The sequence below is a fragment of the Brachionichthys hirsutus genome, chromosome 12 (genome assembly GCF_040956055.1).
Source record: "Brachionichthys hirsutus isolate HB-005 chromosome 12, CSIRO-AGI_Bhir_v1, whole genome shotgun sequence".
NCBI lineage: Eukaryota > Metazoa > Chordata > Actinopteri > Lophiiformes > Brachionichthyidae > Brachionichthys > Brachionichthys hirsutus.
Window position 1 is genome coordinate 2958372 of NC_090908.1, and position 16990 is coordinate 2975361.

At 43.6% G+C, this 16990-nt stretch overlaps 2 protein-coding genes across 2 annotated transcripts; one reads left to right on the plus strand and one right to left on the minus strand.

Moving 5' to 3' along the window:
• Positions 1-5333: 5333 nt before the first annotated feature.
• tmem182a (transmembrane protein 182a) lies at positions 5334-8462 on the minus strand. The gene is made up of 5 exons (XM_068746471.1): positions 8090-8462; positions 7067-7190; positions 6262-6360; positions 6056-6193; positions 5334-5971 (listed from the first exon to the last, which is right to left on the minus strand). Exons 1-5 carry the CDS (start codon positions 8246-8248, stop codon positions 5745-5747), a joined length of 747 nt encoding a protein of 248 aa, XP_068602572.1. The 5' UTR covers positions 8249-8462; the 3' UTR covers positions 5334-5744.
• Positions 8463-11147: 2685 nt separating this feature from the next.
• On the plus strand, positions 11148-16439 carry mfsd9 (major facilitator superfamily domain containing 9). Its single transcript, XM_068746713.1, has 6 exons — positions 11148-11237; positions 12084-12171; positions 12916-12959; positions 13748-13877; positions 15292-15501; positions 15583-16439. Exons 1-6 carry the CDS (start codon positions 11148-11150, stop codon positions 16437-16439), a joined length of 1419 nt encoding a protein of 472 aa, XP_068602814.1.
• Positions 16440-16990: the final 551 nt, after the last annotated feature.

Genomic DNA, 16990 nt, shown 5'->3' on the forward strand with positions numbered 1-16990 from the left:
CTTATGAATACACATGAAGAGAGAAACAAAGAGTAAAACAATTATTTAAATTATTAGATTAGAATTGTATATATGTTTTTCTATTAAATATGGTAAGCAGTGGCTGTGCCTGATTATTTAGTTGAATTACACACACTGACATGTTTAAGACCAACAGATATGACAGTGCCCTGTTGCGAAATGGCATTAATATACATGTGCAACATTAAAACAGGCTGAGGGATTGTGGTTCAGCAGAATGGAACAATGAACGTTTTATTGCACTGTTGAGACGCTCTGGTTGGAGAGTCAGGCGCTACGGTAATGAAAAAAATACAGTCGAAAGATTCTGTTGCCGTGAGAATTCCAAAAATCATATTCGATACTCTTTGGATCGGAACGTTTCAGTTCTATGACTTAATGAATTGTATTGGAGGAAAAATTGAGACTAAAAAGTACTATGAATAAATGAATCCATAAAAGTAAATATGTATAAAGCTGCATAATTTTTTTGTTACAGTCACTAACATCTATTTATTTTTTCTGATAAATGTCTCTTTTCAACAACCTTTCTGTTATTTATATAAGAAAAGCTGCTTTAAAATTTTGCAGCAAAAATATTTTACAGCTTTCTCTTGTTTATTGTTTGAAATGAATAAAATCAGATATGCATTTATTCCTATACGGTTGCCTTATTCAAGTTTATTTGTAATTATAGGAAACACTTTTGATTACAATGCAGTCCACCAAAAGGGATGACCTCAAATATAACGCATAACATTTACACAAATATTTTTACAAGAAGGGTGCAGACCTCGGCTGAAGCTGCACCCTGCTCAGATTGACAGCTTTTTCATTTACTTATACCTTCTATTTTATTTTATAACTTGTGGAAAGCATATCTAAGCTATTTCAACACATAACCCACTTTTGTTTCATTATGCATACCAATTATACCATGTACGAAAAGAATGAATATTGAAACTGGCAGAGAAGGAATTAAAATGTAAAAATAAATACAAATTAAAAAATTAAAATATGATAAAGGGAGACAGAATTTCACCTGCGGAATCTAGATAACAAACATTACAAATATATTCACAAGATAATTGTATATATATTTTTAAAGTAAACTTAAACTGTAATCATTATTTGTTGAAAAACCGACACGTGTCCAGAAATGTCCTCTCCTTCGGTGTTAGAGAAAGGGACATTTTCCTGATCACATTCATCTATTATAGAAGAAGGTACTGAAACCCCCAACTGGCTGCCAACCCCGATGTGACCTCACCAACACCCAGCGATACAACGCTGCATCAGAAATGACATGCAAGAGGGACATTTGAATATTCATGAAAGCATTCAACGATGTATTGTAGCATTAATTAATAGCTGGAAGCTATGCCCAAATAAGGAGTGGAAGTGCTCGGCGCTGAAACATGGTACAAAGAAGGCAAGGGAAAGATCATAATGGCGCTAGCATGGCATGGATTTCACAAATGGCACCAAGACATGGTGAAATGTTTCACTCACTTAACAGCCATGACAATGGTTAAATAGAAAAATAAATACATCAACTTAAATCCAAATAAATCTCCATTTGTAGCCTAATCAAATGATTCTTTGTTTAGGATTTGTGGTTTAGAACGCGGCAGCAGAAGGTCTGAATACTCAAGAGGAAAGCCAGTTTGCGAGTCCCAATCATCTCCTGCACGGCGGCGGGCTGTCAAGAAAAGTTCCACTGTGAGCAACATTAGCATGACTTTGAAACCAAAGAGCCAGAGTTTGAACAAGGCCTGTCCACACACACTTTGGAATGTCATTTATATGCACCAACTCAGGTGCGAGGCCAGAGGAGGTTTGAGGGCCAGAAAGGATTCAGCATGACCGACAACATTTTATAATGCATTTTAAAATTACAGTACAGTTCACTTGACATAAAGCTAAGTATTGCATTCCTCCAAATTTACAAGTTTGCAAACCAATTAAATTGTTGTAGAAATGCAATAATGTAACTGTATTCAAATCTATAGCATGCATCCTATACCGACCTAGCTGCAGATTCCACAACAAAACTACTACGCTACAAATGAAATTAAAATTGGAAAATAAATCACCAATAGAAACAAAAAGAATCACCAACTCACTTTGCTAATGGTACTTGATATACAAATATCTATCTATCTATCTATCTATCATCAAATGGTTCATGTTGAGTCCCATTAAAGTGTTGATTTCCATCTGTTTATTTGTTTGATGACCTGAGTTACTTTCCGTGCCGCTGCCGCCGGTGACCTGTGCGCTCCCCGCGCTGAATTATGCGTCGTGATTATACGATGTCGTCCTCTGAATTGTAAATTCTCACAATTATGCAGCCCATTGTCTATTCATTATTTCAAAACGAATGGGAAATTATGTAAAGCTATCTCCAAAGAGGAGAGCAGCATGTAATATGACTTGCCATATTGTTCATGCAATTCAAATACTTTGCTTTTTCTGAGAGTTGAGCGTAATCTGATTTACATGAAATCTGACTTGTATGTCATGTGGGATTATGATACGTTTGGAAGATAAAATATAATAACTACACTACGAGCCATGAGGTGAGAGCACAGGCAAAAAAAAGCATTTGCCAATTAACTTAAACCTCCCTCAAGGTTAAATATACAAGTGTTAACTTATCTGCTCTTCTTGGCTAAACAGGTGCAGGACTTGAACCTGCCGTTTCTGTGTGGACGTCGATGAATCTTCACGCAGCCAGCATATCCAGTATACCTGTACCTCCATGCATTCTTTGTTTTTAAAGTGTTTTTCCTTTAGGATCGCGCGGGGCCGAAGCCTATCCCACCTGGCGGTGGGTGAGAGGCGGGACAAACCCGGGTCAGGCCACCTGGTCAGGTCACCGGGTCATCACAGGGATTACATAGAGAAACTAGAAAGACAATCAGAGATTGCAGACCCTCGCCTCCAATAGACTATTCGATCTTGTGAGACAGTAAACAGGGCTTCCGGATCAGAGGGGCCAAACCTGCTCCAGCTTGCTGCTCCGGAACGGGAAAAGATACAACTTTTATGTTGCACCCCTGAAATGAACGACTGGACTCGCGTTCATCTTCGTTTGGTAACTTTTAATCACAGTCCTCGGTTCAGTAACTTCAAGTAATATTTTTGTCTCCTGCATACTACAACACACCTTCTGGACTCTTTTTCCCATCATGGCATTCGTGTCCCTCCCTCTTAAAGTGACACTCCCATGTTACAGCACAAGCACAATTCCAGATGTAAAAAAATTTCTAGATCAACACCATTCTCAGGGAGGACCGAGCCACGGACAGAACCTTGCTTGTGTAAAAATTTCAAGTCAATTGGGTTACTAGTTTTTGAGTTAACCCTAACCCTAACCGGACAGACAAACAAACAGACAGACAGACAAACGGACCCAATTGCAATACCTTCGCTTCCGCTTCGGCGAGGGTAAAAAGCAACAATCCTCACACCTGTGAATGTTCGATTCACAGATGCAACTGTACGAAACACAGCAAGGCCTCAGATGTGACTTCAGACCCCCAAAAGGGTCTGAAGCATTCCACCACTGTCCTGCCCTCCAGACGCTCAAGTTAAAATGTCTTGTAGAAATTATCAAAATGAGAAAAATGTTTCCTACTTTGAGGCATGTAGTATAAAAGCCGATAGCTCGGACACAGAGCCCTGAGCTTTATTGTCCTGCATTGGGTTCTTACCAATTACAGGTTCCGATCCTGCAGTAGAAATATACTAACAGAGCACATCTGTAAAACTAAAGACGGATTTGCATTTAGGGCTCCTCAGTTTTTTCTGACCTGCGTCAAGGTCGGCGTTTTGCATTCTGTTACTTCTGGCGTGATGATATTCAGACGTCCTGTTCACGTCTCACCTGACCTCACCTGACCTCACCTGAGTCTTCAACAAGCTTGCAAACGCGTGCCGATCTATCAGATCAAATCTGTTCAGTTTTGCAGATTCACATTTTTAGTGTGGATTTTTAAATTGACTGAGAAGGAAGAGATGTGGATTCAAGAAGAAAACTGTGGTTCAAAAAGAGGCCCAGATTATGTTTAAAATGCAGACCCCCCCCCCCCTCTGGTTAAAAATAAATTGGTACCAGATGCTTTTTCTCATGTCAGTTATCATGGCATTGATTGGTTTGTGTTTGCTCCACATAAGACCAGAGATTTCATTCCTCTTTTTTAGCATCCTGCATGACCTTGATTTAGTTGCATACTATAAAGACCTGCAGTAAGACCTCCTCCTCCTCCTCCTCCTCTGGAAGCATTACCCTCTCATCCTCTATCTCCCCTCATCCACTATTCTCCTCCTCACCTCCTGCTGCACTCCATCCCTCTGCTGAGCACAGGTATTTGTTCAGGAATCTCTCAGTGGAAATTATACTCCATCTCTGGCGCTCCCTATCAACACACAATTATCATGGGCAATCAAGCAGAACAGCGCTGAATTCAGCGGGGACTCTGATGACAAGGCCCGCCTCCTGCAGGAGGAAGTCCGATCCACACCTGCATTCAACTTCCTTGTTCCTCGTTGTTTTCTCCGCCTCTCTTCACACTTATTAATGGATAAAGAAATTATTACACCTTATTTAAAATCTTATTAGGACTGCATTTAAAGTGGCATAGAGGCGTTGGCATTGAAGCCTTACAGGATTCTGGGATTGAATTCAGACGTCTCTGTGTCTCCTTATATCTACTTTTTCAAATTCTAGGAATTATGGAAGAGTAAAGACGGTATATGTCATTAGCAGTCAATGCGTTACATTAAGTCCTCTCTGTGGCACTGTGAGACATTTACCTCTAAATATGATATGCATCTTATAAAGCATGAAAAGCACAGAGAATCGATACAGGAGTCTATTCAAATCCTGATCAAATGCTCCATTCATGAGTGAAATTACCATCCGTCTGTCAGCCAAGGTGTGAATTCTTTCATCTACAGATCCCCCCTCTGAAGCTGTGATTAAACAGCATATACGCTCCACATATACTCCAGATGAGCAAAAGAGGGTTCTGCTGCTCACCCTGAAGCTTGATGTGTAAATGAACAGTGCCCTCCTGTGGAGGGCTGCCTGTGTGTGTGTGTGTGTGTGTGTGTGCGTGGGGGGGGTGTTACGTCCAGTATCTAATAGCATCCACCCGATGGTAGTTCCCCATAAATTTACAATTTGCTGATGTGACTACAACATGTTATTTATTTTATTATAGGTGGGGGAGTGTGTGTTTGTAAAGATTAGGGCTATCTCATCACGGGTTCACTGAAAGAACGGCCCTCATGATACGAGTTTCACAGAAAGAGCGGGACGTATGGAATTTTTCTTTTTGTTTTAATCGTAATGGGCAAATTCAAAAATATAGAATATTATCAGGTCTGCTATTTAAAGCAGAAATAGTTACAGCATCCACTCAACAGCACACAATGCACATTAAGCATTAATGACATCCTTCCTAGAGTACACAGTGAAGTACAGGAAGCGGCTTGCAGAGAATTCTGACCTCTGAAGGATGGAATAATTGTGATGTAATTTTCAGTCGTCCTCGAAGGCTCTAGTGATTTTATTCTGGAGCAAAACGACGATCTGATCCTTTTTACACCACAGAGAAGCCAGATAGTGTCTATAGAGTCCTACATTTAAATTGGCAAATAAATATCAATGTGATTAAAAAAGAAGAAAGAAAATCACTTTTACATCTCAAGGCTCATCCGCCCTCTGGCCAAAGTCAGTGGTCGTGGATCTGAACGGTTCGGCCAATCAGGAGGAAGAGAAGACCAGCCAGGAGGCAGAAGAAGATGCCGATGGGAGCGAACATGAAGGACAGGCCGTAGTTTAGAGCGAGATGAAAGTCCTGACACACCGCAGAGCGCTGGCGTTCAATGTAGACGTCCACCACACCCAGCACCTCCAGCCAGAGTACAAACATCACCACCACACACAGCAGGAAGAAACCTGGTGCAGGAGCAAAGAGCAAGGAGACCATGGATCTAACAGGGGTGTCCTTCCCTACCTCTCCCACCGCTGGATGGGTCTCACCTGATGCCAGGAAGAGGCCTCCTCCTGCTTTATACAGACAGTGGCTGGAGAAGGGAGCAGCACAGATGATGATGAACCCCCCCAGCACTACCGCCACCACGCCGATCAGCATGAAGATGCTCCAGAAGCCTCTGTAGACTGGAGAGAAGGAACGTCAAAAACACACTGGCAGAATGTAAACTCGATCGAAATCAAAAGAGGCTCACCTATGGCAGAGTCATACTCCGTGGCATTGTGGCTCTGATGAGACACCGGGAATGGGAAGAGGTAGGCGTGCATGCACATCTTTGAGTGAGGCTGATTTGCTGCAGAGAAAAAGGATACATTAACACGGAAAACAAGTGAAAATGTAATCTCACAAGTTGGAGTACCTGCAAATATAGCAACTCAATTTAGAATCTTTAATTCAATTGATGAAAATGTGTAACTTGATTGTTTTTGTCATTTGAGGGCTGATTGTGGGGGGGGGGGGGGGGCGGCATTATTTTAGACCTTTCCTCTCGTGTTTCTTGTGTTCTTCCTGACTCTGTTCCCTTTTCATCTACGATGCAAAACTCCACAGACTCCGATGAGCTCCGTCAGAGCTCGAGGCTGTTTCTGACAATAACACCTCCGCTCAAAGTCTCATCAGAAAATAGATGACACACAATCAGCTGACACACAACCAGAATAACCACACAGCACATTGTCTAAGCAGCCACGGTACGACAGCATGCAGGCTTCGTCGATTTGATGTCGTATCTCAAAAACACATGTTGTTTTAACATCTTTTTTTTTTTTTTTTTACAGAATTACTCATTTTAAACATGAATACATTTCAGTCACTGGGATTTTATTTTTCACATTTGTCTGCCTGCAAATGATTTTTGGTGCAACAAAAATGTCCAACGGGTCACGTCTGTTCTTTGCTGTCTAAATTAATAGACGTTGAAGGGATGGATCATCAACACAGAGTCAACAAAAGCACACGAAATAATGAATTGAATGTTATCGTGTGTTTGTTTCGCTTACTGAACCAGAGTTTCCACATGAGGTCATCGTCGCCCTCGCTGCCTCCAAAGGAACACCGCCAGAAAAAGCCTTCGTGGTAAAGGGTGACATCACCAGTGCCCTCCTGTACCAACACGTCTCCAGGCTAAGGGAACAAATAATACCTTATTACTGAAACAAAATGGTTTGCACACATATTTGCATGTGACTGTTGTATTTAAAGTCCACAGGTACAGTTTCAAGATCGCATGAGGCAAGTGTGCAAGGCGCTGGCACGGCCTCAAAGAGCAGCTGCAATCAAAAGGCAACGGTTGAACTGAGCAAACACTTCTACCCGCGTGCACATTTGGTGGCGTGCAAATCAGTGGCGATCACCCCGATCAGGAAGCCTTCGTCATTACAAGTCGTTATGCAAGATATAAGAGCAGCTGTTAAAAGATGCTGATCCCGTCATTGTCTTGCTGCCTATACTTTGGTTTTATTGTGGCGATATCATATCTCAGTTCCAGAATCAGTGCCCACTATGTAAAGCTAGATGTATCCCTGTCAGTGATATTTAATACGGTCCCATACCATGAGGAGTCCTGGTGTCTCTATCATAGGGACACATGGTACAGGGCAAGCTATGCATCGGTCGCTGCATTAAACAGTGTCTGATTACAAGCAGCGTTCCTGCAGCGACGCCGCGCCACCCTGAATACCTACCGACAGAAGGATTGGAACAACTGACCTCAGCTTCCAGAAGAAAAAGTGTTTGGTTCAAGTGTGAAGTTCCCCATTAGACCTTGTGTGGATTTATTCATGAGGCTGTAAAATATGGCGCAACTTAAAGTTGAAATATTACATAAAATAATAGCATTATAGGCATTTATCATCTCTGACCTTACAAGAAGAGCAAATGACCGGACTTCAGTTCTTGGAGTTACAAATATTGACATGTTTGAACCTATGACCGCATAATATTCAACATGAAAAAACAACATGAAAAAAATTGGAATTGGCCTTCTTCTGAGCCTCCTGGATCTCCTGCTGCTTGACCCTCACCTTTTCGGTCATATTACCCGGGTCGACAGGTCTGTCAGGGTTTGGGGGGCAACTCTCTGAGGCCAGCAACCAGTAATCAGTTCCAAAAGACAGGAGGATGAACACAGCGGCCAACGCCCCAAAGAGCCCCGCGAAAAACAACGCCACGCTCAGCTTCATGGTCCAGGACTAAAGAGCCGCCACCGGTAACACGCACACGCTGCCCTCCAACGATGAGTTCATGTGACTCGAGGAAGCAGAAGTGGTCACTTCTCTTCACTCTCGGACGTCCACTAAGGAAATAGGTTCCACCTGGTGTATGCTGGCCTTCTGGATCCTGACTCTTCTCCTGTCCGCTCTGTGTTACGGAAGGAGAGGTTTGAACACATGACTCCTCTGGACTCTGCTGGGGTCTGCAGCCAGCCCACTCCCACTTCTGGGCTATTTTGGGGGTCTGATTGAAGGCGACTGCTCAGCTCCACTGTGGTGGGGCTGAGTGTGTGGAGCAGTTGGGGCGGGGCCAGGGTGTGTGTGAAGGGAGGGGATCAATGCAGAAATAACCGGTGGCAACTGGACACCATCTTTCTGCAGGAATGTCAGAGCAGAGCAAGACCGAAAAGACCGGAGAGAAAGTGAAGTGTCCTAAACATGTCCTAAAGAGACGTGTTCAAACACACACACACCAGTATCATTTCCTGCATAAGGACCAGTAACAGAATCCACACACAGATTTTTCACTCTTGTTGTATCAGAGAGACAATTATTCTACCATAAACATAATCCGACTCACACAGAATCAAGCATTTTTTTCCAAACACAAATCCTCGCAAATTAAGACAACACAATTTCAAATATTTAAATATTGGAAAATGTTTTCAACTGTAAAGTAACTGCAGGTTTTAAAAATATATCTTTTTGGTGTTTCTTTGGTATACGGAAGCTTTTTAGGCTTGATTGTCAAACTTTTCATAGCAGTTTAGTTACTTGACATGAGTGACGTAACTTAGTAACTTAGTTAGTTCTCCATTAACACATGTTTGAAACAAAACAACAAAGAGAAGGTTTGAAAGCTGATCTTTTTTTGGTCGAGTAACAATAGGTGAGAGTTGTTATTAGCACAGGGGTGGGCAAACTTTTTGACTCGCGGGCCACAATAGGTTCTAAAATTTGACAGAGGGGCCGGACCAAGAACAGATGGATGGAGTATTTGTGTGAGCTAATATAAATGACACATGAAAGCTAATGCATTAAAGGATTTGGCCTTTTACAGGTAGCATTACAGAGAAAAGGTCAAATGAATGAGGTTTAATTATAATACAATTATATTTAATGATATAATTTGGACAAGTTGGCGGGCCGGATTAAAAAGACCAACGGGCCGCATATGGCCCCCGGGCCTGGGTTTGCCCATGTCTGTATTAGCATCTACAGGACATATTTAACAGTAAACCTAAAAGTGAACTGGAAAATTCGCACTCCGATGTGACTCGGAATATCCTGTGCCGGATGGACGCCACTTTCTTCCACTGCTTTGAGCTCGTGTGATGGAATGGTGAACTCGGCAATAAACCAAACTGTCTTCGAGCCTCAGTGAGAATTTACAAGCATTCCTGTGTCAAATTTTAATTGTTTAATATTTGAGATAATTGTTCAGGTAATTTACCAATAGACCAGGTTTTTCCCAGAAGAGACTTAAATAACTTTTACTATTATCAGTAATCAAACAGAGCTGGAACGCTACCGCCAAGCACAATGACAACTGCTGTATATTTTCAATGAATGAATGAATAAATGAATAAATACATTTTCAGATCAACAAACCTTGCATGTCTCTTTCTGCCCAACAGCTAATGGTGTTTGATGTCGATCAACTGAAGTCATACGTTTCTTGCGCACTCTGCTGGGCAAAAAGGGCATCGCTATTCATTTTTCATCTGGAAACATTTGAATCGTGACATTTTTCAGATTGTATGAATCGTTTTGTATCGATATTTAATTGTGCAATGATGCAATTCAATGTTACATCGTTAACTTTTAATGTTGAATTTAATCAACTTCATTATTTATTTTCCTCGCAGATTTTAAATGTAACGCCAGCAGCATATCAATCAACAGTTTGCAGTTTTCCCATGTTTACTGGGTTTGGGTTTCTTGGCTGAGGCCTATATCTTAAAAACCAAGATGTTTCAGACTGAAGAGAAGAGAAAACAGGGATTTGATCTGCATGTCTAATGTCTAGTTGATAATGTCCTACAACATATGGGGTATTTACTTTTTCTGTGAGTTGTTTGCAATGTAAAATTGGATAAAATGCTTTATAAATTGTAGTAATATTCGTTAGGATTATTTAAAAAACATTTATGCAGTCATTTATCACATATGCATCGGATATAGCAGCAAAATAAACACATTGTTATTGAAAATTCTCCCCTGCTTCAATATCGCGTGTAATATTTGAATGCCCAAGTTCGTCCACTAGGTGGTGCAAAGTGTCAACAAACGGATTTGAATTTGAGTGAATTTGGTTATTAAATTAATATATACAAGTGCATATTAATATAACTAATTCCCGAGGATTGAATTAGTTAACAAACAAACTAAATGCCAAATAGGGAAATGTGGATCAAATTATTTGAGGGGAAATAAAGTCATTCAACGGTTTTTGTTCAAGAAAATACAAATAAAAAATGCAAGTAAAAACCAAGCAAAAAATTACAGAGAAATTAATATAAACTATTGATTGCAATAAAATCTGACCATTAGTACTGAATATATGACGTCATTGGACGATACCAACTAGTACATCCGCGACGAACTCAAAACACACTAAATGTATCCGAGACAACCACGTCTCGGATTGTGAGTTTACCATACGCTTTATGTGTTATAGTATCCTACAAATTAGCATTTTTGTGTTACACACGCTACGTTTGTGTAGATGTTTAACACTCGTCGCTTTGTTTACGCCCCTGCTCTGCCTGTGAGAACTCCCTGGGGGCGTGTCCGCTGTGTGGACTTCCACCCGTAGAGCGGAAGTCCACTTCCGCGTTGTCCACCGTCGAGCTGTCACAGCGGGACGATGAGCTGTCAGAGATGGCCTAGAAAACTGTTTCAGAAACCGAGGAGACGGACGAGCATCATCCAGTGTATTTATGTGGTGGGTTTCATGGTGAGTGCATTTCACAGGTTACCTTTAAGATGCGGTTCTTCTTTGGCAACTCAAAAGCTATGATGTAAAATATTAGGATTACATTAGATCATGTAAAAGTGCATTAAATGCACATCAATTCTGTAATTACAGATATTTTAAAGCACTGTTCGTATAACTAACTAATAACAAAGTTAGATCATGTTTTCATAATTATTTTTATTTTGAAATTATAGCTCTAGCTACTCAAAATAAAATATATATTCATGATATCTATACATACAAGTACAGCAGGTTCATCTGGGTGTTTGGAAATCTGAAACTACATGAAGGAGAAAGTGTCAGCTTGTATTGACAGTCTCAGCTCGCCGGGACTTCAAACAGTCGGGACAATATGTGGCAAGACTGAGGCTTGTTTGAACCGAAGGACATGCTGAAAGCTACGTCACAGATAACAAACAGTGTCATGGAAGATGTGCACATTAAACTATGTTTTAACAGCACACCTGCAGTCACGCATCACAGACCTAATTTCAGCTTTCATCATGCTTAGCTGATGCGGTTTGAAGGCAAGCGAGAGTCTGACAGAAGCTGCTTTAGACTGGTACATTACACAATGATTGTATCTAGCTGAGGTAGAACATTCGATTCAGTGCTGCGTGACTTTAATCAGGAATTTGCCACGAGGACGAGCAATGCTGCTCCGCAGCTTCTGCAGCAACTACATACCCCTGTACTGAACGATGGATATTCACTTTAGGATACCTGTTTGTTTACATGTTTCTTTCTACTTATATTTCTCTTATGATCAGAGTACTGGATAACTCCAGGCTCATTTTCTGATTTGCGCTCTCTCTTTTCGGCCAGGACTTGTTTGGCGTGAGCATGATTGTCCCGCTGCTGAGCCACCACGTGAAAGCTCTTGGTGCAAGTCCCACTGTGGCTGGGATTGTAGGTAATTATATCGATTGCACACATTAATATCTCAAAGTTGCACCATTGTGGATGCACAGCAGGATCTGCACGTCGTTCCCGGATAGTGTGCACTTAAAACCCACACGATTGGGCAAACACACATTTTTTGTGTTTCGTCTGTTTGCATTTACTGAAACAGACATTTTCAGCCAAAAAAAAAACCCATCAAACTCACGATGTAGAAGCATAATCAGCTTCATCCTGTGAGGACCATAAATCTTTGTGCTTTGTGGTGATACGGACTAGAACCTCTGTCCTTGTGAATCATGGAGTTAGATGAAGGGTTTTTATGACTGTCTGATCTTCCTGGGAGGAACCGAACTGTCCAGATTGTTTGTCGAAGGATTAAGAGCTCCCACAGCAATTTAAATATCTTAACTTCCACTCTTCATACATTGCGATTAATTTTTTTCCACATTTTCTTGCTTTTGAAAAAGTATAAAGGAAATACATTTCAAGGAAAAAGACGAAGGGCTAAATTTGTGATGGAAAAAATCCTCATTTGTTGCAGCCTGATGAAATTTTCCATTGGAAATGGTGGCCTCAAGCTTTTATTTGAATCTTCTTATCACTTGGGGGATTTTGAGCTTGGCCATTTGCGTCGTAACGGTGTATCAGGATTTTGTAATTTGTCAGTATCATCTTAGTCTCGTCAGGTTCTCGTCTGGTCGGAACATAACGGCGTCTGTCTTGTGTTGTATTCATAAATATGAACCGTTTGCAGGATCTTCGTACGGGATCTTGCAGCTCTTCTCAAGCACAATAGTTGTAAGTATTGACTTTGCTCTCTTGTCTCTCGGTTCTATTCAGCCTCTCCTGCTTGGCGAGGCGCGCTTCACACTTAGCATCCGAAATCTCTGGTATTTCACGAAAACAATAAACGCTGTGTGTTTTATGTTGGTTGTGGCTACACAATGCACATCCACAGATACAAGCTGCCCCTAGTTTTCTGCAGATATTAGCTTTTTTTCCCCCAAATAAAATCCTTTATAATTAATACCACGGCCAGCCTGTTTAGAAAATTCTCAAAAATGCACCGTGTCCCACAATAAGAACTGCATCTGATGCAAGATGGTCAGCTTTCCACATCTCGCTCCTCCCGCCCGGGGCTCCTGTAAGTGGTTTAATTCTCTGGAGTCATGCAACAAATTAGAAATATAAGGAGTGGTCTGTGGGTTCCTGTGTGCCAACCGGCTGAATCCTGGTAAAGGAAGAGATATGTGAACAGCCAGGTCTTTATGCTAATCCCACCAGGCTACACCAGACGGAGGCAAACTCAATTGGTACTTATTTCATTATTTCATCGTGTGTGTGTGTGTGTGTTTGTGTTTGTCACACGGTGAGAATCTAGGAAAGGCTTGTAAAACCGAGAAGGTTCAGCGGAGGAGATTTATTTGGTTTATATTTCATGTACTCACGATATTTCTTTATTAATCCTCAATCTCGCAGTCTCGGCTCCACCTATCCGAATGTAGCTCCGTAATCTGTCCTTTAAAGAATGGGACGTTTGCGTTTTTGTGGTTGTGCATCACTCTGTGTGTGTGTTTGCTCACCAGGGCGGCTGGAGTGACGTGGTGGGACGGCGCTACTCCCTGCTGACATGCCTGCTGCTGAGTTCTTTCGGCTACGGGCTGCTCGGGATGTCCACCAACATCGCTTTGTTTGTCCTCGCACGGATACCTGTTGGTAAATCCGAATCGATGCAACGTTATTCATTATTATTTGTTTAGAAGCAGCTGTAAGGCTCCCGTGAAAAACACACGTTAGCATCGCAGTATCTGCTACTGCTTCCACTACTACAACAGTATGAGTTTAGTTTACATCAGTTAGTTTTTCTTTTGTTATTTTTGAGACGTCCCGTCCGGAATGTGTTGCACGACTGGCAGCACTGTTATTAAAGTCGACGCCCGGTGACGGTCGTTCCTGATTTCCATGTTTGCTTCGCTCAGCCAGTCCTTACAGGTAAAACGAGTACAGGACTTCACTCTCGTGTCTCAGTCATCTGAGGGCAACGCGCGGGGCGAAGGACACACGACAACACGGCAGACATTTACTGAACAAAACGTAAAAGCTTCTACTTCACAAGGCAAACAGGAAATGCTCTGTATTAGTAAGAGATTAAGAGCACCCACACTATTTGTTTTAACACAATCGTTGTCCACCTACTGATTTAAATAATAGTGAAGGCAGGCGGTACTTTGTGACGGTGGTTTCATTCTCTGTACACCTGATTGACAGTACTCAGTGCAGTACTTTCATTCTACAGAGGTCATGACTGAAGATATGGCCCCTTAATGTATTTACTCATTGCCAAACAGCTTATCTAACACACAAGATAAAGTGTCTCGGTAGAAGGAGCTCAGACAGAAACATGTAACTGGTTCTTTCCCGTCTCGGTACCGATCCGTGAAGGTGGAATCTGAAGCGGCTGGACTCTTGTTTTGGGTTTGAAGATGTCCTCTCTTTTCCCGAGAGGCTGCTTCAGGTCACGCTGGCTGGTGGGAGGCGGGCACAAATTCAGCCGAGGTTGCTAACACGGTGACGCTCATTACGGTTACAGTTAACCCAATGGTACTATTATGGGTCATTATGGAAGACACAACTGGTTCGTTTGTCTGACGGCCATCATGTGAGTTTTCACATCACTGCGCCGTTTGGACAGAGAGAACCGATTTGGCTGGAGAAAGCAGTGCAAGAGGCCATCTCTGAGTAGAGGTGGGGGGTTCTACGCCCCCGCCCCACACACGACGCAGTGCTCCCATCCCTCTCCAGAACCTTTCAGCAGATGATGGCTGATGTTATTAATGACTCGCGTGATTCTGGAATAGGGCAAACACGCCACTTCTCTCTTCAACGACCCGTGGCTAGGCTTGAGTTAGCGCGTTAGCGACCTCGAACAGAGGTTAGCACTAAAGAGACCTTGTGGACGAGCAATGTCTTCAACCTTGAATGAGAATAAAACCCCGGCGTTCTTCCAGCGGGTTTAATTCAAACCAGCAGACTTGGGTGAGAACAAAACATTTTTGGTGGAGATTAGTCGACGTCTGACCCCCCCCCCCCCCCCCCCCCTCTCTCTCTTTCTGTTGGTTTTCTGTCTCAGGTCTATTCAAGCACTCCCTGTCCATCAACAGGGCCCTGCTGTCGGACCTGGTGTCTGAGGCGGAGCGCCCCGTGGTGATGGGCCACTTCAACGCGGCCTCCAGCGTGGGCTTCATCCTGGGTCCCGTGGTGGGCGGCTACCTCACAGAGCACGAGGGGGGGTTTTACACATCGTCCTTCACCTGTGCCGTCATCTTCCTCCTTAACGCAGGTGGGTGTAAAGTGGGCCGAGACTGCCGCTGGTTTCCTAGAGCCGAACTTCAGTGGGACCGTGTGCCTTTGATCATTCCAGGGCTGGTGTGCCTGCTGCCGTGGAGGGAAGTGCTCATCCACTCTCATAACGCCAACGTCGGCAACGACTCGAGTCAAGGCTGCCTTGATGACGAATGCATCAAGGTGGTTCAAAACGGCTCGCATGCGAACGGCCACCGGCAAGTGTTTGACGCCAACCCGGGCCGCCGGGCTCCGGGCCAGCGCGGCGCCGGCCTCGGGTGGAGGGAGGTGTCTCTGCTCCAGCCCGCCTGGAGGCAGCTGTCCTCGGTCTGCTCCAAGATCCACATGGTGGCCTCCTCTGACATGTGGGACCTGTTCCTGGTGCGCCTTCTCATGGCCGTAGCCATCATGCTGTATTACAGCAACTTCTCTCTGGCAATGGAGGAGCGTTTCTCCGTCAAACCCAAAGTGACCGGCTACCTGATCAGCTACAGCAGCACGATGGGGGCTCTGTCGGGGTTCCTGGTGGGCCCGGTGACGCGGCTCTACAGGAACAATATGGCTGCGTTGCTGCTTCACTCCACAATCCTCACCTGCTCACTCATTTTCCTGTACACTACTGCACCCAACGTGTGGCAGGTGCTGCTCACCTCCACTTTCTTTGCCATTTCCACCACTATTGGACGGACCTGCGTTACAGACCTGGTGCTGCAGAAAGGAGGGACGCAGGCCAGTGGGACTCTAATAGGAGCGGGGCAATCGGTTACAGCCGTTGGCCGAATCTTGGCCCCTCTCCTCTCCGGTCTGACCCAGGAGGTCAGTCCTTGCGGGCCTCCCTGTCTGGGAGTGGTCTTGGCTCTTGCAGCCGTGGGTTTGCTACTCGTCAGGATTCCCAAATGGAACAGGAGTCTGGTGGAAAAAACGGCCCAACTCTGACACGAGCTCCGAGTTCACTTAGACTTCTACAAATCAATGCAAGTCCACCACACAGAGAAGTGCTCTTATTTGTAAGCTTGCGGCGAAGGAGATGGGGAAGATGCTTCCTGCGTAAATGCCTCTGCGGATGGAGCGCAGGGTCAGAACGAGTCGTCTCCTCCAGCGCCGCAGACGCTCTCTCAGGAAGCGCAGGTCCGAAACTCAGGGGCAGAGCGACGACGACGGGAAGTCATGGTGGAGAAGTTTAATCCGCTTCACTCCAAGCTACGTCGCCGTCAGCCCGGCGGTTCTGCACTGCTGGTCCAAATATCATCCACCGATTCACGTGAATCGAGACGAGGATGATTCCTCGTTCACCATGCAGGCAGTAAGGCCTCAGTGAGCTGGACATTTAGTTGGTGGGGGTGGGCCTGGGGTGGGGGGGGCTGCCTGCCCAATCTCAAGGTAGATCACACTGCTACATAAATGGTTGTACTTGTACACGGTGGAATATGAGAAAATGTTTACCCTCGTTCACAAAGAGCGAAAGTGAATCAACTGGACTCGTTCTA